The sequence below is a fragment of the Sinohyriopsis cumingii genome, chromosome 8 (assembly GCF_028554795.1).
Source record: "Sinohyriopsis cumingii isolate HCF-2022 chromosome 8, ASM2855479v2, whole genome shotgun sequence".
NCBI lineage: Eukaryota > Metazoa > Mollusca > Bivalvia > Unionida > Unionidae > Sinohyriopsis > Sinohyriopsis cumingii.
In genome coordinates this window covers 107,971,471-107,993,632 of record NC_142968.1, presented here as the reverse complement: position 1 = coordinate 107,993,632, position 22,162 = coordinate 107,971,471, and the positions used below count along the sequence as shown (strand labels likewise).

Sequence of the window (22,162 nt, the reverse complement as noted above, 5' to 3'; positions counted from 1 at the left end):
TTTTTAAAACTTTAACTTTTGATTTTTTGGACATTATTGTGTTGGACTACAGCAGGGGCATACATGTTTTACAAACACAAATCTTATTTTTCTTTCAGAAGTGAAACAGTTTATTTGAGCAGTTGTTACTCATAATTTTTCCCCATTACAAATGAAAAAGATCGAATGTTTCCAAGTATATAAATATATGTGTAATTCAGGGGAGATGGTGGAATATCTGAAATATGAGAATAAATATTGGATGATCAATACTTATTATTGTTCTGTTTTAGAAAAAGGAAAGTGAAAAGATTGCAGATGATATTGATGACCCCAATGCATACAGGTGAGTTTGGGAATTGATTTAAAATCAGAGACAATTATTTGTATAGAATCAGTCAGGTGAAGTTATACACATACTTCATTAGGATTAACATTTCACAGGTCAGATCTCATTCCTTTCTGATATACAGCAATACTTAAATTGCATGGTTTTCCAAGTCTTTCAAATGTAGCTTAGAAAACATAAATATAAATATACAGATATACCCATGCAGGGTATTGGAATACGTGTCACAGTGTTGTTTTTTTTGCCATTGTATAATTACACAATTATCATTGATTTCAAACCCATTATTTCACAAAAAGGCATTAAGCATGCATACTGTTAGTATCATATTAAAGGTTATTTTAGATAATGTTCAGAATTCATGATAAGAAACATAATATTTTTTTAAACAAGATTCATATATTACTTTGTTGGTAGATAAATACCTATACAGATGATAGATCCATGCATGTGTATGTGCATACATACATATGTATACATATATACATACATACACACACACAGACACACACATACACACACATTCTCACACATACATACACAGTCATAAAATTGTTGTAATACTTCAGCATTGAGGATGCTAAGCAGAAAGCAGAGTATGATAAGATGATGAAAGATGCAGAAGAGAAGAAGCGAGAAGTCCGGCGTCAAGTTGCAAAGTTGCGTCGACAATTCAAAGCTTTACTAGAGCAGAATGACGGCTTACCTAAACACTTACAGCTACACAAAGATGTAAGAAGAATTTTACTGTGTATTTTTTATATTCTTTATGCTTAGACCTTTTACCACTAATTTCTTTATGTTCAGAAGAAAGATGCTTTACGACCCAGCTATTGTACTGGTAACAGACTTTCTTTGTACTCTCAGCAGTTCAGGGCTTGAAACCAAGAACCAACATGTGCTGGTGCTAGCAGATTGACATTTGAGATTTTGGTTTTCTTTGAGTTCTCCAGTTTCTTCAATTGACATATAGAAGTCTTATCACTGTAAAATGTTTTCTATGCCTCAGTAAGTCAGGTGTCGTACCTTTTAGGTTATGTAACATTTTTCAACACTTTCTGGTCTTCTCTGATCAATTTCAATGAATAATCCACCTATACTGTATCATGTTATAGGCAAGAATTTTTTTCTTGTATAGAATGGCATATTGTACCATTTAATAATACTGCTGCTACTGTGGCTTTTGCTACTATTTGTTATTATTTTTATTATTTCATGTGGGTCACCAGTTTCACATGAAAAGCATCAAAACTAATTTCTGTAAAAGAAACTTTTGGGAATGTTTGAAATTTAATTTTTTTAATGTGATTATTTTCCATGGAAATTATCGCAAAAATGCAAGACCATAATAATGAAATACAACAAGGATACAATAATTTAATGATTTAAATAAAGCCACAATGTGTACTGAAGAACTTTGTAATATATTGTTTTGGGTATATATATATATATATATATATATATATATATATATATATATATATATATATATATATATTATAGTTGTTGTTCTTCTTATATTAATTGTGCAATATCTTAAATCCCACCATTTTTGTATGGGTATCGAATAAGTGATGAAGATCAAACTTTAGAATACTTCATTCAGAAGAAATACTCATTAGACTGTAAGAAAATAGTATTATTTTCTGGCACCAGAAAATTATTGTCAACTTTTGTTTAACGGTATAAGAAGTCAGCCTGAAAATAAATATCTACCAAACTTGATGACTGAACTTACAGTTGTCATGCCAGCACTACTCTGCACCTTATAAAAGATCAAGCAATGAATAAATATACTTATCTTTACTAGTAGTCATTATATAAATGTTTATTTTGATATATGCTTATTTTAGGGCTACAGAGGCGTCATATACCATAGATACTTGCTTATAAATCGAGCACAACTGTAAACAACATAGACATGGATTTGTCATCATATAATGCAATGGCAGATCAGTGTCTGTGTTGTTTGTTATGCTGTTTAGACCTAAAGGACTACATAAGATTCATATCTGCCAGCACATTATGCAATGGTAGATCTGTGTCTATGTTGTTTGTTATGCTGTTTAGACCTAAAGGACTACATAAGATTCATATCTGCCAGCACATTATGCAATGGCAGATCTGTGTCTGTGTTGTTTGTTATGCTGTTTAGACCTAAAGGACTACATAAGATTCATATCTGCCAGCACATTATGCGATGGCAGATCTGTGTCTGTGTTGTTTGCAGCTGGATTTGACTAACAGGAGAGTATATACAGTACCATATCATGGAATATTACTTCGTTCACAGCAGCGGATGTGTGAATGAATGGAAAAATCAGGTAATAAATTTTGACAGTTTAGTCAGCAATACAGTGGACTACAAAGCATGCGTATACAACATGATAATCATTCATATTTAATTCCTTTAAATGACAAGAACAGCGATCTTTAGCGTTCATAGAAAAAATTGGAGCATGGGTCAGTGTTGCGGTCTGTTTACTTTTATCCTAAAATTGACCCTTATGTTTATTCTTGACATGAAAACTTCACAGTAGACCTATGTCACATTTTTTGTACCATCTGATTTATAGATCTTATGAAAAGTCTTTGACATGCAAAATTTAAATATTCATGTGAATTGTAATCAAAGAGTCCAGTGGCCAAGTGGTTGGCCACCTTGGATGCAGGAGTCATGGATTAAAACCCTAGCCAAGTTGTACCAAAGACTTATAAAAATGGTATTAGCAGCTTTGTCATTTGGCATTCAGTATTAAGAGGTTAGTGTTAGGACTGGTCAGCCTGCTGTCAGATAATGTGACTGGGTAGGACATGATGCTACATGTCTGTGGCATGATGCCTCAGTGCTTGACATCACTATAAACTGCCACACTACAGACATCATACTGATATGGCTGAAAACTTGCTAAAGCTGCATTAAAAATCAAAATTACACTAACATACATGCATCATAGTCTATGGTATGTAAACTTCAAGAATAAAAAGTGTTGATTATGGAAAGACATAAATTTAAACAGAATTTTGCATATTTTTTTTCAAAATATACAGGTTTGTAATGATGTGACTTAAATAATAGCAAGTGATATTGGAACTGTTTTCTTAGTGCAACCTTAATTTGACAAAGTGAATCAAACTTGTACAGTCTTTCGATGCACCTTTTCAAGAGCAAGCATTTTGTTATATTTTGATGTAAATCGTGCTGAAAAGAAGAATTTGTGTTACCTCTTAGCATAGTTTTTGTTTTTAATGATCAAAATATGCTAAATGTCAATTTATGCTGCTTAATATACTACACTTGGGACCTTGTGTATAACCTGGGATGTGTAATTACCAAGAATATGTAATTATCTGTGATGTGTAATTACTGGGGATGTGTAATTACCAAGGATGTGTAACTATTTGGGATATGTTTTTGGTAGGTCTTTTTGTCACAAAAAATTTTGCCCTCCCACCTCCATTCATAATAGGTGTTCTTTCACCAGTTACTCTGTAAGAAATTTCTACCAGTAGCTGGATCATGGATACATATAGGTGTTGAACAGGGAGGTTATAACTTGTAAGCAGGAGCAAAGCTTGCCAAGTTCCTGCCAACAAATTGTCTGCTCAGGGGTGGAATACCTCAAGTGCACACCAGTGTACATTATTATTTTTCTCTTGTCCCAAGTTTGGAAAATTTATCACAAAATGAATGGTATCTGATCATTATGAATGGAAAATATTTTTCAAAAGATCTTCCTTTATTGAAGAGAGTATCAAAACAAAGTTGACAACAAAATTTCCAGGGTAAACTTTCTTTGTTATTTCTATAATGGTAAAATTTGTAAATTTTACTTTTAAAACTGCTAGAAACATACCAGACATCAGTGTTGATGTCGGAGCATGGTGTCATCTTGTATTGTCATCTTATACACTCAAATCGGCAAAAGAGATCACTTTTCTTAAATTAGAATAGAATTTTTTTTAATGGGCATTCTGCTCAAAAAATCTATCCAAATTGAAAGGAAATATGAGAATATAATGCTCTTCTAAACTTCATATTTTTTCCCGTAACCCTTTCAAACAATGACTTTTTTGTAAATTTTAGTGCATACCACTCCTACAGCTGAAGATTATGCATTGCTTCTTTGGTTTTCTCCTAGATGTTCTCTTCTTTTTTTTGTTGTAGGAGTTTGAACTTGACAAGGAGATCAAAGAAGAATTACGGCGCCAAAGGGAAGAAAAAATAGAAATAGTTCGGAAGGAGTTGGCCTGGGAATCAGAAAAGCAGAGAATAGCACTGGAGAAATTGAGGAAGAGGTAATTATGTTTAAAATATTTACAAATATTTCGGATCTACTGAACTGCATAGACCCAGACCCACTATTAGATATTACTCTTTTTGGGAATTTCAGTGAAGTCTAAACCTAAATCTGTTGATACATTATGTGCTGGCAGATCTGGGTCTGTCTTATTTGCTAAGCTATAGTTCAACAATAGTATATCTGCCCAGTTTTTGTGAAAAAAATGCTTGACCAAATTAAAATGAATACTCCAGACCTTGACCAAATGGGAGCTCATTTATTCTGAGCTGGTAAATGAACATCAGTTTCAGCTAGAAAAATGACTTTTAGCAGATGATGGCATATGGAAAGGAATCAGCCACATCTTTATAAGTCATTTTGAGTAATTTTCTGCAAGGTATTGTGGATATGACTCATATTTGGTTTTCATTTGCAAACATATTTATTTCCATTGTGGGTAAACTAGTGAAATTATAAAATTATAAAATTGTATCAGTTTTACCCACTATGTCTTGCCGAAAATTACCCACAGTGACTTGCAGAACTGGCTGATTTGTACAAAAATTCCCAAATTTACTATCATCTGCTACAAATTAAACTTTTAACTGAAATTGAAATCATTTACCAGCTGAAAATGAGCCCTTGTGTTGTCCTGTAGTTATAAGTTTTAGTGTCTGTCAGACTCATTATATGTATATTTGTGAACTCTGTGTAGACTAAATAACAGGCCCACACTCTTTTCTGCTTAACACTCTATATAACATGTTAATTATGAGTACTGTGATTGGATCACAATGTGCACAACAACTTATCCATACTGATATTCCATTCACAGCAGATTATCTTGATACCCAAGCTGCTTGATTGGTAGTCAAGTGGAATAGAGGCAAGCAGCTGGTTGATCATGATCAAAATTTATATATGAATATAGAGTGAAAATACTAATTGTGTTCAAAATGTCTTTTAGAAAATATAAAGATAAATACCAGGCGAATGACCATTTTAAATGAATGAAAAACAACTTGTGATTGGTTACTATTTTGAGGATATCAGGAATTGTTTTTTGAATATTCACACATTCAGAGCCCATTGTTAAAATTTGTATATACCTCTTTAATCAGAATTTATTATCATGAAAGTCCTCATGTCATTTTTCTAATCTCTTTGCATCTGTGGGTGAGTAAAAAATATTTCATCTGCAGGCTTGCTTCACAAAGATACCAATCTATTCTTTGTCTTGTTTACTATGACGATGTGCACACATATTTAATCTCTGTGTCAGGTACAAAGATGTAGTGGAATGTGAGAGGATAGTTCTGAAGGCATTCCGGTCTCCACATGAAGTATGTAGCTTCCGTGCAGCCAAGTTGTCAGATGATTTCTATTCATTGAAGGCAGAGTTTGAGCGGCGGAAAACAATGATTTCTAAGGATGATATGACCAGAGATCCCACAAGGGACCTGCTTACAGGTACTGTATAATTCTGTGCATTACTTCCAATCTACTGCAAATATCATAAACTCATGCCTGCCATTGCACAATGTGAATGCAGATCAGAGTCTGCTCTATTTACTTAAAATGTAAAGACTGCAATGCTCCTGCTTTATCACAATTGTCATGGAAGCCATACAGATAGCCTGCATAGAAAGTGAGAGAGCAATATATTGAGGGATGTTCCAAAAAACTGTGTCCTAAAAGTTCATTAAAACAATAAAACATAGTATTTAATGATGTGAGCCAGGAGCAATAATAAAGTGAGAAAATTAAATAGTAGTGATAAAACTAAATTTCACTTATTGAATGTGAGCCATGACAATAACCACATTATAATAAGGGACAGTGCTATACTGAGGGACATTATAGTGAGGGGCAGTGGTATACAAAGGGTTTTATAATGAGTGACATTGGTATGCAGAGGGCTTTACAGTGAGTGACATTGGTATATTGTGGGAATTCATAGTGATTGACGTTGGTATACTGAGGGCTTTATAGTGAGTGATATTGGTACACTGAGGGTTTTTTAGTGAGTGACATTGGTACACTGAGGGCTTTATAGTGAGTAACATTGGTATACTGAGGGCTTTATAGCGAGTGACATTGGTGTACTGAGGGCTTTATAGCGAGTGACATTGGTACACTGAGGGTTTTATAGTAAGTGACATTGGTACACTGAGGGTTTTATAGTGAGGGAAATTGGTATACAGAGGGACATTATAGTGAGTGACATTGTTATACTAAGGGACTGTATAGTAAATGATGAGGGCTTTATAGGGAGTGACATTGGTATATTTATGGCTTTATAGTGAGTGACATTGGTGTACTGATGACTTTATAGTGAGTGCCATTGGTATATTGATGGCTTTATAGTGAGTGCCATTGGTATATTGATGGCTTTATAGTGAGTGACATTGGTATACTGATGGCTTTATAATGAGTGACATTGGTACACTGAGGGTTTTATAGTGAGGGAATTTGGTATACAGAGAAACATTATAGTGAGTGACATTGTTATACTAAGGGACTGTATAGTAAATGATGTTCGTATACTGAGGGCTTTATAGTGAGTGACATTGGTGTACTGGTGACTTTATAGTGAGTGACAATGGTATATTGATGGCTTTATAGTGAGTGACATTGGTATATTGATGACTTTATAGTGAGAGACATTGGTATACTGATGGCTTTATAATGAGTGACATTGGTACACTGAGGGTTTTATAGTGAGGGAAATTGGTATACAGAGGGACATTATAGTGAGTGACATTGTTATACTAAGGGACTGTAAAGTAAATGATGTTGGTATACTGAGGGCTTTATAGGGAGTGCCATTGGTATATTTATGGCTTTATACTGAGTGACATTGGTGTACTGATGACTTTATAGTGAGAGACATTGGAATATTGATGGCTTTATAGTGAATCACATTGGTATACTGATGGCTTTAAAGTGAGTGACATTGATATAATGAAGGCTTTATAGTGAATGACATTGGTATACTGATGTCTTTATTGTGAGTGACATTGGTATAATGAGGGCTTTATAGTGAGTGACATTGGTATAATGAGGGCTTTATAGTGAGTGACATTGGTGTACTGATGACTTTATAGTGATTGACATTGGTATATATTGATGGCTTTATAGTGAGTGACATTGGTATATTGATGGCTTTATAGTGAGTGACATTGGTATATTGATGGCTTTATAGTGAGTGACATTGATATAATGAGGGCTTTATAGTGAGTGACATTGGTATACTGATGTCTTTATAGTGAGTGACATTGGTATACTGATGGCTTTATAATGAGTGATATTGGTGTACTGATGACTTTATAGTGAGAGACATTGGTATATTGATGGCTTTATAGTGAATGACATTGGTATACTGATGGCTTTATAGTGAGTGACATTGGTAATGAGGGCTTTATAGTGAGTGACATTGGTATAATGAGGGCTTTATAGTGAGTGACATTGGTGTACTGATGACTTTATAGTGAGTGACATTGGTATATATTGATGGCTTTATAGTGAGTGACATTGGTATACTGATGTCTTTATAGTGAGTGACATTGGTATACTGATGACTTTATAGTGAGTGACATTGGTATAATGAGGGCTTTATAGCGAGTGACATTGATATAATGAGGGCTTTATAGTGAGTGACATTGATATAATGAGGGCTTTATATTGGGTAACATTATTGTATTGATGGGCTTTGTAGTGAATGACATTGGAGTAATGAGGGCTATAGCGTGAGGACAGTGGTATACTGAGGGGATCGAATGTGATGATTGGTTGTATTTTGAGGGGCTTTATAATGAAGTAAATTAGTATAGTGCAGGGCAGTATTATATTATGCAGAGGGACTTTATATTGAGTGACATTTTTATGCTGAGTGGTTTTATAGTAAATAGGAGTGGTATACTGAGGACTTTTTAATGGAAACATTTGTAAGCTGAGGGGCTTTATAGTTAGGGGAATTAGTATAGTGAGGTGCTTTGGTACACAGATGGCCTATTGATGGACAGTGGTATACTGAGAGTTTTTATAGTAAGGGACCACAGTAGATTGAACATATACGAAACTAGCAGTCATGCTGCCTATTCAAAATGGAGGACATTTTGATACAAGAACTGATAATACAATCTTATTTGGATTACCCTGGCCAAGTTTAATTTATAAAGCTTATTTTGGTAGCAGACAAATGTTATATAAAAAGCAAGTAAGCTTAACATAATAATAAGAAAACTCCCAATGCCACTAGTAATTAAATACATCTATAAAAGAAATGGTCCTAGAAAATAGGTTTTACAAATTAAGATTAATCCCAACTGACTTGCTAGACTGGTTGAACTCATAGTATTCACCAATACATGTATGTATAAAAGTGATAATTATATCAGTCAATTTTTATTTTACATACCCTTAAACTAATTCTGAATAGATCAGGTTGAGAGGTAAAATATTATTCTGTTAATATACAAAGAAGCTAACTTTGAATGTATGAAGTAACACATTTCAAGTAAGAATTTACAAGAAAATAAATGTAATATGCATGTTAAAGATGTTATTAAATGTGATAACAAATTGTATAATTGGGCTACAGATAACAAACATTTTACTGTAGTTTCTATAAGAGAATTAACCAGTTCCAGACCTTGTACAATTGGAGGCAAGATTTGTGTCCACTTTTTGGCATGTGGATTCATCCTTGTTGAGAGGCAGCAATAATAAATCTTGCAAATGCTGCAAAAATATTTTTTTATCTTTGCCATTACAATTCTCAAGACCCAGATTACTCTGTAGTTATTAAACCTCTCCCCAAATAATATTTGATATTTGCCACTACAAAAAGTCCTCAGCCAGTCCTCCTGTTTTTCAGAGCAGATGCAATGAATTCAGAGCCTTCTATCATGACCATACATCCATGTAATACAGTTGCAATGAAATCAGAGCCTTCTGTCATAGCCATACATCCATGTAATACAGTTGCAATGAAATCAGAGCCTCCCATCATGACCATACATCCATATAATACAGTTGCAATGAAATCAGTGCCTTCTTTCATGGCCATGTATCCATATAATACAGTGGCAATGAAATCAGAGCCTTCTATCATGGCCATGTATTCATGTAATACAGTTGCAATGAAATCAGAGCCTTCTATCATAGCCATACATCCATGTAATACAGTTACAGTGAAATCAGAGCCTTCTATCATGGCTGTGTATTCATGTAATACAGCTGCAATGAAATCAGTGCCTTCTTTCATGGCCATATATTATGTAATACAATTGCAATGAAATCAGAGCCTTTTATTATGGCCTTGTATCCATGTAATACAGTTGCAATGAAATCAGAGCCTTCTATCATGGCCGTGTATCCATGTAATACAGTTGCAATGAAATCAGAGCCTTCTATCTTGGCCATGTATCCATGTAATACAGTTGCAATGAAATCAGAGCCTTCTATCATGGCCATGTATCCATGTAATACAGCTGCAATGAAATCAGAGCCTTATATTATGGCCATTCCATGTAATCCAGTTGCAATGAAATCAGAGCCTTCTATCATGACCATACATCCATGTAATACAGTTGCAGTGAAATCAGAGCATTCAATCATGGCCAGATATCCATGTAATACAGTTGCAATGAAATCAGTGCCTTCTTTCATGGCCATACAGCCATGTAATACAGCTGCAATGAAATCAGAGCCTTCTATCATAGCCATACAGTCATGTAATACAGTTGCAATGAAATCAGAGCCTTCAATCATGGCCAGACATCCATGTAATACAGTTACAATGAAATCAGAGCTTGGTATCATAGCTATACATCCATGTAATACAGTCGCAATGAAATCAGTGCCTTCTTTCATGGCCATATATTATGTAATACAGTTGCAATGAAATCAGAGCCTTCTATCATAGCCATACAGCCAAGTAATACAGTTGCAATGAAATCAGAACCTTTTATCATGGCCAGATATCCATGTAATAAAGTTGCAATGAAATCAGTGCCTTATTTCATGGCCATACAGCCATGTAATACAGCTGCAATGAAATCAGAGCCTTCTATCATAGCCATACAGTCATGTAATACAGTTGCAATGAAATCAGAGCCTTCAATCATGGCCAGACATCCATGTAATACAGTTACAATGAAATCAGAGCCTTCTATCATGGCCATATATCCATGTAATACAGTTGCAATGAAATCAGAGCCTTCTATCATGGCCATGCATCAATATAATACAGTTACAATGAAATCAGAGTCTTCTATCATGGCCATTCATCCATGTAATACAGTTGCAATGAAATCAGTGCCTTCTTTCATGGCCATATATTATGTAATACAGTTGCAATGAAATCAGAGCCTTCTATCATGGCCATGTATCCATGTAATACAGTTGCAATGAAATCAGAGCCTTCTATCATGGCCGTATATCCATGTAATACAGCTGCAATGAAATCAGAACCTTATGTTATGGCCATTCCATGTAATACAGTTGCAATGAAATTAGAGCTTTCTATCATGGCCATGTATCCATGTAATACAGTTGCAATGAAATCAGAGCCTTCTATCATGGCCGTATATCCATGTAATACAATTACAAGGAATTCAGAGCCTTCTATCATGGCCATTCATCAATGCAATACAGATGGTTCAAAAGACTGTGACAAAGTTTCAGCTGCAGTTGCAGCCTCCCTCATCTCAAGCGGGTTGCTTAATTAAGCCTCCATTTTTTACTGGACAATTTACAGGCATACTAATATCTTAGAACTACATCAAAACCTCAGCATAAAAACCCATCATCTTTTCAGATACCCTTCCCACACTGAAAGTCTTGCAAACCTTAAATTTGGCAACAGAGCTGTTTACTGCTACCATTTTATCACAGTTGCTGCTAAATTGTTTAACTAAATATGGGCTAGGGTTCATGGTGTTGGTTTTATGAGCAGAGTCTTTATCTGTAATTATATAGAATGTCAAAGTTGTGTTCATTTCTTAGAATCTTCAGTTTTATCCCTGAAGCACTTGAGAATGCATACTAAATGCAGTCGAAGTCTTGATGATTATGACTGCATTAATTTCACAGATATTACAGAAACATGATTTGCATAAAATTTTGAAATTGTGTTTTGTACTGTTGGCTGCCTAGTCACATTGGAATTAAGGGTAATTAAAGGAGATATAAAATATTGATAACTGCCTTGCACTGAACCATTCTGAATGAAAGATTCCATATAGTGGCTTCAAATGTTATGTAAATCAGCATGTTTAATATTCTTGACAGATATGCAGAATGACAACCCCATAAACAAGCTATGGAACATCAAACCTATCATTGGAGATTGGCATTTCTCATACATAATAAATCACACAAAAGAGGTGGTATTATGCATCACACATCGTTTGAACTAGTCCAAACCACACTCACACTGGAGCAAAGGTCAGTCCATTTTTTCTGCCTATACCGCACTCCTCCTAGTAGAAAAAACAAGCTGGCTGACTCTCTCTTTTTGGAGCAGTTTCCGAATCTCCTGGACTATGGAAATTCGATAGGTGGCAAACTGATTATTCTTGGAGATTTCAACTTTCACTTTGACTGTCCCGGAAACCCAAATACATCAAAACTCATAGATTCCATTAATGTTTTCAACCTCAAACAGTCAGTTAACCAACCCACCCATAAACATGGTCACATTTTAGATTGGATTCTTCATAGACCTGATGATAACATTCTACGGTCCTCCCTGGTATCCCATGACCTTGCATTAGATTATGTCTGCATTATATGCCATCTTGACATATCAGTCCCTAACCCTCCACTTTTATCTGCTACTAAGAGAAACCTCCGTATGATAAATAGAACCAAACTAATGCACGACATCCAAGCTAACCTAACAAGTTGCTTACCTCCTACAGCAGAACAACTTGATAACTGCCTGTGTTCATTGCTTGACAAACATGCCCCAGCTACCAAGTGCAGAGTATCAATTCAAAAGTGTTCTCCATGGTATAGCAGTGTTAGGGACCAGCTTCACAGTGCTAAAAGAGACTGCCGTAAAGCTGAGAGGCTTTGGCTTTCCACCAGACTCACTATTCATAAGCAAATCTATGAAGCAGCTAAGAAGAATGTCACAGATATAGTCCATGCAGCGAAATCAGCCCACTACACTACTAAGATCATGGAAAGTTCCAGCTGCAAAGAGCTCTTCGAGATTACTAACAAGCTAATGTCAAGGAACAAGTCTACACCACTTCCAACTACCTTCTCTCCAGTCAACCTTCCGGACATGTTTGCAAATTTCTTCCGTGACAAAGTACAAACCATTAGAGATAAGCTTGACACTACAATTTCAATTGACTCATCTTCACCATACAGTTGGGATACAGAATTTGAACGGCAGCCATTAGCAGCATTTGAACCTGTCTCTATGGATTTCGTATGTACAATCCTGATGAAGAGTGTACCAAAGTCATGTGAACTTGATCCAATTCCAACATCACTGTTGCTTGAGTGCTTAGATCCAGTATTGCCTTCACTAACTGATGTTATTAATACCTCTCTCTCATCCGAGGAATTCCCATCATTTTTCAAAAGTGCCATTGTAAAGCCTCTGCTGAAGAAACCAACACTAGACCATAATGATTTAAAGAATTACCACCCAGTTTCTAATCTCCCATTCATATCAAAAATCTTAGAAAAGGTTGTTCTATCCCAGCTTGTATCTCATCTAAATTCAAACAGTCTTTTTAGGAATGTACAATCTGCATATCGCACTTGCCACAGTACTGAAACTACTCTTCTAAAAGTAGTTAATGACATTCTCTCTGCGTTGGATAGCGGAAAGATTACAGTCCTCACCCTCCTTGATTTGTCTGCAGCATTTGACACAATAGACCATGATATATTACTTTACCATCTCCAGCATGTATTTGGCATTCATGATACAGCCTTACTGTGGTTCAAGTCCTACTTGGTCAACAGGACACAAATTGTATCTGCAAATGGAATACACTCCAGCCCAGTTGGTCTATGTTGTGGTGTTCCACAGGGGTCTGTTCTTGGACCTGTTCTCTTCAATCTGTACACTCATTCACTCTCAAGTGTCATAGATCATCATCCAGTGTTTCACCAATTGTACGCTGATGACACCCAAATATACAAATCTAGCCACCCAACTGAAGTTGATGCTACCATCCAAGGTGTAGAGAGGTGCATTTCTGATGTGAAATCATGGATGACATGTAACAAGCTGCAGATGAATGATGATGAAACTGAGGCCATTCTGATCACAGCACAAAGACTTTCTCATTTACATCCTTTACCTCAAACAATAAATATCAGCAACACCAACATTAAATTCACACAATTAGTACGAAACCTAGGTGTTACTCTGGACAGTACTCTCACATTGCACCAACATGTCATGAACATATGCAAGGCTGCATATCTTGAGCTGAGACGCATCAGCTCAATTCGCAAATATCTTTCAGTTGATGCCACTAAAACACTTGTGTGTTCATTAGTACTTTCAAGACTGGACTATTGTAACTCAATTCTGTCTGGTTCATCTCAATATCTGCTCCAGAAACTTCAAAAAGTTCAAAACACAGCTGCTCGGATCATACTTAGAGTACCACGATTAGAGCACACCTCCCTGCTGCTCCGTACCCTACAGTGGCTATCCATTCGATCCATAATCAAACACAAAATTTGTTCTCCGTGCTACATTTCACTGTCGGACTCTAGTCCAACATACCTATCCGACCTCACCCATGTGTACACACAAGCAAGATACTTACGCTCCTCTTCTGACAATCGTATACTCATTATTCCCACTATGAAAACGAAGTCATATGGACAGCATTCTTTTGCATACCAGGGCCCAGCAACGTGGAATGAATTGCCCACTGAACTTAGACACAAAGACACAGTGATCACATTCAAGAGTGCTCTCAAAACTCACTTATTTCTACTGCAAGAACAAACTTAAAGACCTAATAATGTTTCCTACCTTAAATATTCTCAGCATGTTTTTTTAATGTTTTCCAATTTCATGGTGTTTGTTTTTGTAATCATATCATTATATGTTTTTTATCTTATAGGTGTTGTCTAATGTTGTAAAGCGCTTAGAGCTTCTAAAGATTAGGCGCTATACAAAGTCCTCATCATTATTATTATTATTATTATTATTATTATGCTGCCCATGTATTGGACACACATACTTGATCCATACATAGGGCACACATACCTGATCCATGCATAGGACACACATGCTTGATCCATGCATAGGACACACATACCTGATCCATACATAGGACACACATACCTGTTCCGTGCATAGGACACACATACTTGATCCATGCATAGGACACACATGCCTGATCCATACATAGGACACACATACCTGATCCATGCATAGGACACACATACCTGATCCATGCATAGGACACACATGCTTGATCCATGCATAGGACACACATACCTGATCCATACATAGGACACACATACCTGTTCCATGCATAGGACACACATACTTGATCCATGCATAGGACACACATGCCTGATCCATACATAGGACACACGTACCTGTTCCATGCATAGGACACACATACCTGATCCATGCAAAGGACACATATACCTGATCCATGCATAGGACACACATGTCTGACCGATGCATAGGACACACGTACCTGTTCCATGCATAGGACACACATACCTGATCCATGCATAGGACACATATACCTGATCCATGCATAGGACACGCATGCCTGACAGATGCATAGGACACACGTACCTGATCCATGCATAGGACACACATACCTGATCCATACATAGGACACACATACCTGATCCATGCATAGGACACACATGCCTGACCGATGCATAGGACACACGTACCTGTTCCATGCATAGGACACATATACCTGATCCAGGCATACCTCCTGAAGGGTGACCTGGACCCTATTGTATACCTTGCCAGTGTTTGCAAACAGTGGATCATTGGAAGTGTTTTTTTGTTGGAACTCAGTTAAGAAACATTTTTGAGTATGTACCACCAAGATTTTATATTTATTTACCCGTATCTTTTATTTTATTTACCTTTTGAAGAATTGTTGACATCTACTTTTATCTTTTATCTTGTAATACTAAATGTTCACTTCAGAGGGTTTATCTTATTAAAATTATTGCAATTTTTAATTTACTTTTTATGGAAATTAATTTTTAAATGGCACTATAGTCAAGATTGTGCTGATGTGATGTTTAACCTTATATACATACGTGTGTGTGTATATATATATATATATATATATATATATATATATATATATATATATATATATATATATGCATGCATCTTTGACTTTTTTAGGAGTATATGTTTATAATTATTTTAAATAGTTTATCTACCTAAAATATGTAGCAATTTTTGTGTTTACATTTGTAGGGTTTAACTTTTAACTGGCATGATATGGTCAGAATTTTGTTGATCTGCCAATAAACCCTATACATACATACATAAATACATATATAACTACATGTGTTTGTACATACGTACATACATACATACTTACATAAATACATATATAACTACATGTGTTTGTACATACGTACGTATGTACATACATACATACATACATACATACATACATACATACATACATAAATACATATATAACTACATGTGTTTGTACATACGTACGTATGTACATACATACATACATACATACATACATACATACATACATACATACATACATACATACATACATACATACATGCATACATACATACATACATACATACATACATACATACATAAATACATATATAACTACGTGTGTTTGTACATACGTACGTATGTACATACATACATACATACATGTATGCATGCATGCATACATACATACAGGCAGACAGACAGACAGACAGGCATACATACATACATACATACATATATAACTGTACATACGTACATATGTACATACATACATACATACATACATACATACATACACACACATACATACATACAAACATACATACATACATACATACATACATACATACATACATACATACATGTATGTATGCATGCATTCACACATACAGAGAGACAAACAGACAGACAGGCATACATACATACATACATACATGCATGCATGCGTGCGTGTGTACGTACGTACGTACGTACATATATACATACATACATACATACATACATACATACATACATAATTGAATTTGCTTTTTCACCAATCAGAGATTGTTGGATATTAGGACTGTGCTGGATACAGTCAGTGCTGTTATTAGATATAGTAATTATGATGGTGCAGCATACACACTAAATGGGATTATTCAATATTCTTGTGGTTTGGATGTTTTAGGACAGACACGGATGACAGAAAGCACGGCCCTGGTTGGAGATAAACAAGAGGATGCTGCTGGTGCCAAAGTTTTGACCACTCTGAAAGGCAGCATGGGGGAGAGAATCAGCAAGGCCCTCAACAAAGTGGAAGAAAAGAAAAAGAAGAGAGCTGCTAGAAAAGCACAGGTATGTACAGTCTGTTTTCTTTAATTTGCATTTCCTATTGATTCATATGATACCATGATGGAAAACATTTGTTGCCATTTTCTAAAATGTTACAGTTTTAAAGGAAAACAAACTCTTATTTGTATATATGTACTGAATAATTATGCTAATTTGAATGTGGGCCCACATTTCAGTTGTAGCAGCCATCAGCCTTGTGCATCACAAACACCTCTTTGCAGGAAATAGTATGAGTGTTTTAATGACTGGAGGAATCAGAAGAAGAAAAAAAAACCCAATAATTTTTACAGTATTATGGCATCATTATAGCTATAACAGTTTTATCAACTAAGAAAGCAAGTGATTTCTATAATGTCTAGTCTATGAAGTGCTGAAATTCAAATGATTTTATTGCTATTGCAAGATTGTGTAAATTTATGGTAATAGCACCTTTTCATTTCATTGCACACTGAAACAATTGCCCCTTGTGGAATTTTGTTGTTTTGGTGTTTAAAACATGCTTTGTTGCTTTATGTTGTGTTCTCTTGATGTTTGTGTCTTCTTTGTACCTGTTATTAGTATTCATGCATATATCTATTTGTATCTTTGTCCCATCTACATGATAGACTAAGTGACCTACAAAAGTTAGTTACATAGGATGAATCTGAATGACTACTTTGATTTAGATTGAGAGTGTAATTACTTGAAGACTGAGAGTGTAGTTACCCAAAGACAGAGAGTGTAGTTAATCAGAGACTGAGAGTGTAGTTACTCGAAGACTGAGAGTGCAGTTACCCAAAGACTGAGAGTGTAGTTAATCAGAGACTGAGAGTGTAGTTACTCAAAGACTGAGAGTGTAGTTTCCAAAAGGCAGAGAGTGTAGTTAATCAGAGACTGAGAGTGTAGTTACTCAAAGACTGAGAGTGTAGTTACCCAAAGGCAGAGAGTGTAGTTAATCAGAGACTGAGAGTGTAGTTACTCAAAGACTGAGAGTGTAGTTAATCAGAGACTGAGAGTGTAGTTACTCAAAGACTGAGAGTGTAGTTTCCAAAAGGCAGAGAGTGTAGTTAATCAGAGACTGAGAGTGTAGTTACTCAAAGACTGAGAGTGTAGTTACCCAAAGGCAGAGAGTGTAGTTAATCAGAGACTGAAAGTGTAGTTACTTGAAAAAAAAGGAAGTCCACCAAAATATTCCCTGTACAAAATAAGTGTTATATGTGTTTCTCTTTCTATCACTTATCAGAAAGTGTTTTTGTATATTTTTAAATTATTTCCTTTGATGCTTGTCTGTTACAATTGTCGTACATACAAGTTTGCTCATTCAAGCTACACAAGCAGTAAGTCATTAGAAGTTAACTGATTGGCAGTTATATATGTATATCATTCATACCCATAATCAGTGCAGGAGACATACAGAAAATTAAAATTGTATACTTTTTTTAAAATAAAATACAAGAAATGACCAATGTGACTGAGTTTGAATGGGAAGAATTCTACACTTTAGGAGTATATTTGTGCTGGCAAACAGTTTTGACAATTCCTGATATTACATAAGTTAACAGTTCAAGTAAACAAGTGTGTAATGAAGATATAGGTCATCTGAAAACCAGACTAAGTCCCATTGCCATGTGATCAAATATAAACATTAGAATAGGGAATGCACAACATAATGACATTCACAACAGACTGTCTGATAACATTTTACTGTGGGAATGATGTTATTGGTTGAGTTTGGGGACTAGCTATGGTAGCCAATATGTTGCTGAAAAATGTCAAAAAATGTCAAAAAAAACTAAGAGAGAAAAATATTGACAGTCTAAGCCCATGATAGGAATGGCATCTGTTGACGATATGATACTGTTGATAATACTGATGAAATAACAAATATTTTTTGACATATTAAAATTTTGTATTTATGTCATTTTTTCATATGAACAATTTTTTTTACAATGCGTGAGAAGAGTTTGTAATCTAAATCTTGGTGTTTGTCACCTTTTACTTTATGTTGTTGTCTGATTAATTTCTCAACTCTTTCACTCCACCACTTTCTCCTTTACATTCATTTAAGTATGAAAACCAGAAATATTATGAAATTGATTAGTCATTTCAATCATTTTTTAATCATTATATCCTTTTATGTTAGATGTGACACAGTAATTTCCACTGCTGCACTTATGTGCTGTAACATCTGTACTCATAAATAAGCCAGTGAGCATGCTGTCTACAAACAGGTGACATAGCACAAGATTAGAGAGCTTTATTTTGAAATAGCTAATTTTCAAAAGTATATTTTGAAACAATAAATAATTACAAACAAACAGCATCTTGGCAATTTTTAAGAACATCCTTTGATGATTATGATTAATGTGTGTGTGTGTGTGTGTGTGTGTATTCTCTATAGATATACCACGAAATGTAAAAAATTTTCATTAAAAGGAAATGAGGCTTGTCGAAAAATTTATGCAACTTCCAGTATGTCAAATATACAGCATACATACTCTACATATATTTTATTTATAGTATATAAAAATACACATATTTGCATTTCCAATGCCATTAATATTGACTGCAACCAACTGTGTATTGACGGAATGAATGAACTCTGCACAGTCCTTTCCAGTGTGTTCACTACAAAATGGACCTTAATCTTTTATGCATCATTGCAATCTCCTTGCAAATTGATAAGTTGCTTTTTTTAGTATTTGAACTTCTATTTTCATTCATATTGATTAAATAAATATAAGACACACGTATGATTTAAACACGAAAATATGGTATAAATGAAGAAAATAGTGCACTACAAACACAGCATGGTTAACTATTTGAATATTGAATGTGTAGGCTTCACATTCTGGCTAGCATATTTAAATTGAAATGTAAACCAAGTGAAATGAGGAAACAACAAGAGGTAATTCAAACATTTAATTGTATTTAAGTTCATGTAAGTCATTATTATGATTTAATTAACATTGCTTTCAACTGTACAATTGTTTATATCCTTCATTGCTAGCTTTCCCCTTTCTGTTACTTCATGTGACTACATTTTCCTATCATTCTTTGGTCCAAAGATATTGTTGCATGACACAGGTGAAAATTTGCCACAGTTGTTTTTGGATTTTTGCTGGTATCTTTCTATGAAGGTCCATAGAGAGACATGTGGTGTCTCTTCATTGGTCAATTTATTAGTCTACTGCATTTTTACCAACCCACACAATGATTGAGAAAAGCTGAGGGAGGGTAAATCAGCCTTCTGACATTTTAATATTAAATACTGTTTTTAGACCCATATTAATAGGTTTTATAAAACATGAAGAAAGAAATCAAAATGAACGAAGCATTAAACAGATTACAGTATGTGTATTCCTCCTTACAAATAAATGTACCATACAAGTCTTGACAGGCTCTAGCAACTTTGTGTCATTGATATTGTGAACACTGTTGTAAAATCCCACACAGATTTAACCATTACAAAGTCCCAGGTTCATGTAGGTTACTTGGTGCAAGTTCAGTTGTCTTTTTATGTCTCACTCTACATACTTCCCTTATGCATGAGAGAGTGGGGGGGGGGGAGCAGAGAGGATTTTGATGAAATTGTGCACCATATTTATTTCATTTCACACATATAGTACTTGGTCAGGATGTGTTTCATTAGCTATTTTTGGCAGTAGTAAAATAGCTCTGCTCATATCTTATCATCTCTCTGGATAGTGCCATTATTAAATACTGGGGGGATGAGAGCTTATTGATCACATTGTTTATTTAATCTGCCATTGCATCATTAAACTGACTTATTCTGTATGTGGTGTCCATCTATCAGATTTCCTATTTTCAGCTTTTTCACCCAAACCATATAGCAGATTTTGACTAAATTTCACAGAAAGCATTCTTGTATCAAGTGTATACAAATGAGCTGATCCATCTTCATATATTGCCTCCAAAACTGAAACTGTAAAATCCTTTAAACAACAGTCTAAAAACAATGGTTGAACAGAATTTGATCTAATACAACATAAAACACTCCAAGATGAAGTCCTTTGAAATTACTGAAATGAAATCAATCTGCCATCAAATGCAAAAACATAATTTGACCAAATTTGGCAGGAAGCCCCCTGGTATAAGCCTTTCACATTTTGTGCAAATAATGTCACACACCCATCTAATGTGGCTGCTGTTACTAAAAATAGAAAAACTTTGAAATGACATCTTCTAACAATATCAGAACAGAATTTGATTAAATCAGACAGAAATACACAAGCATAATTACCTTTTCAAATTTGCATGAAAGAATGATGTTGCCATTACTAAAAATATAATAATCATGATCCAAATTCACTCAACAAAGTTTGTCTGAATTTGAGAGAAAGTACATATCATCAAAGGCATTTAAATTAAAATAATTATATGCCTCTATTAGATATGGCTGCTTTTGCTATTAACAGAAGCTATAAAAAGTAAAATTTGTTCCCAAATTCAAGTTGACAAAATTTTACCAAATTGGATAGAAAGCACTCAGGCATTAATTTATTTCAGTTTTATTTAAATAATGCTGATTCATCATCAAATATTGGTGTTGTTACTGAAAAGATTAAAAAAACCATGTAATCATTTTGACTTCATCATAACTACTCAGTAGAATTTGACAATTTTTATGATAAACTATGAAGAGTGAAGACCTTAGGATTTCAGTCCACCTTTAAAATATGGCCACCCTTCCTAACATATTTTAAATGACATTAACTCAAAAAGTACTCAACAGAATTTAACAGAATTTAAAAAAAACAGAACCTTGCATAACAGCTTTTCAGAACAAGTGATGCTGATGTGCCATCAAATATGGATGAAGGTTAAAATAAAATAGAGAAACCTTGATACAGTTTTTCTCATAATATATATAATCAATGGAATTAAAAGAAATTTATGTGGAAAGTATATACTAGTCCAGGTTTCTTGGCCAACTATTTTTTTGTGGCTATTATGCATATGTTGGCAAGGTGAGTTATGCACACTGGG

General features: G+C 34.8%; 1 protein-coding gene across 2 annotated transcripts in view; it reads left to right on the top strand.

Annotated features, from left to right (window-relative positions):
• LOC149794343 (cilia- and flagella-associated protein 44-like) overlaps positions 1-22,162 on the top strand; it is a 108,068-nt gene that overhangs the window by 51,310 nt on the left and 34,596 nt on the right. For both annotated transcript variants that reach the window (XM_089968493.1, XM_089968492.1), the window contains 5 exons: positions 273-325; positions 898-1,060; positions 4,497-4,627; positions 5,894-6,081; positions 17,010-17,176. In XM_089968493.1, the coding sequence (XP_089824619.1) occupies positions 273-325; positions 898-1,060; positions 4,497-4,627; positions 5,894-6,081; positions 17,010-17,176 (702 nt within the window). The remainder of the gene's footprint in view (positions 1-272; positions 326-897; positions 1,061-4,496; positions 4,628-5,893; positions 6,082-17,009; positions 17,177-22,162) is intronic.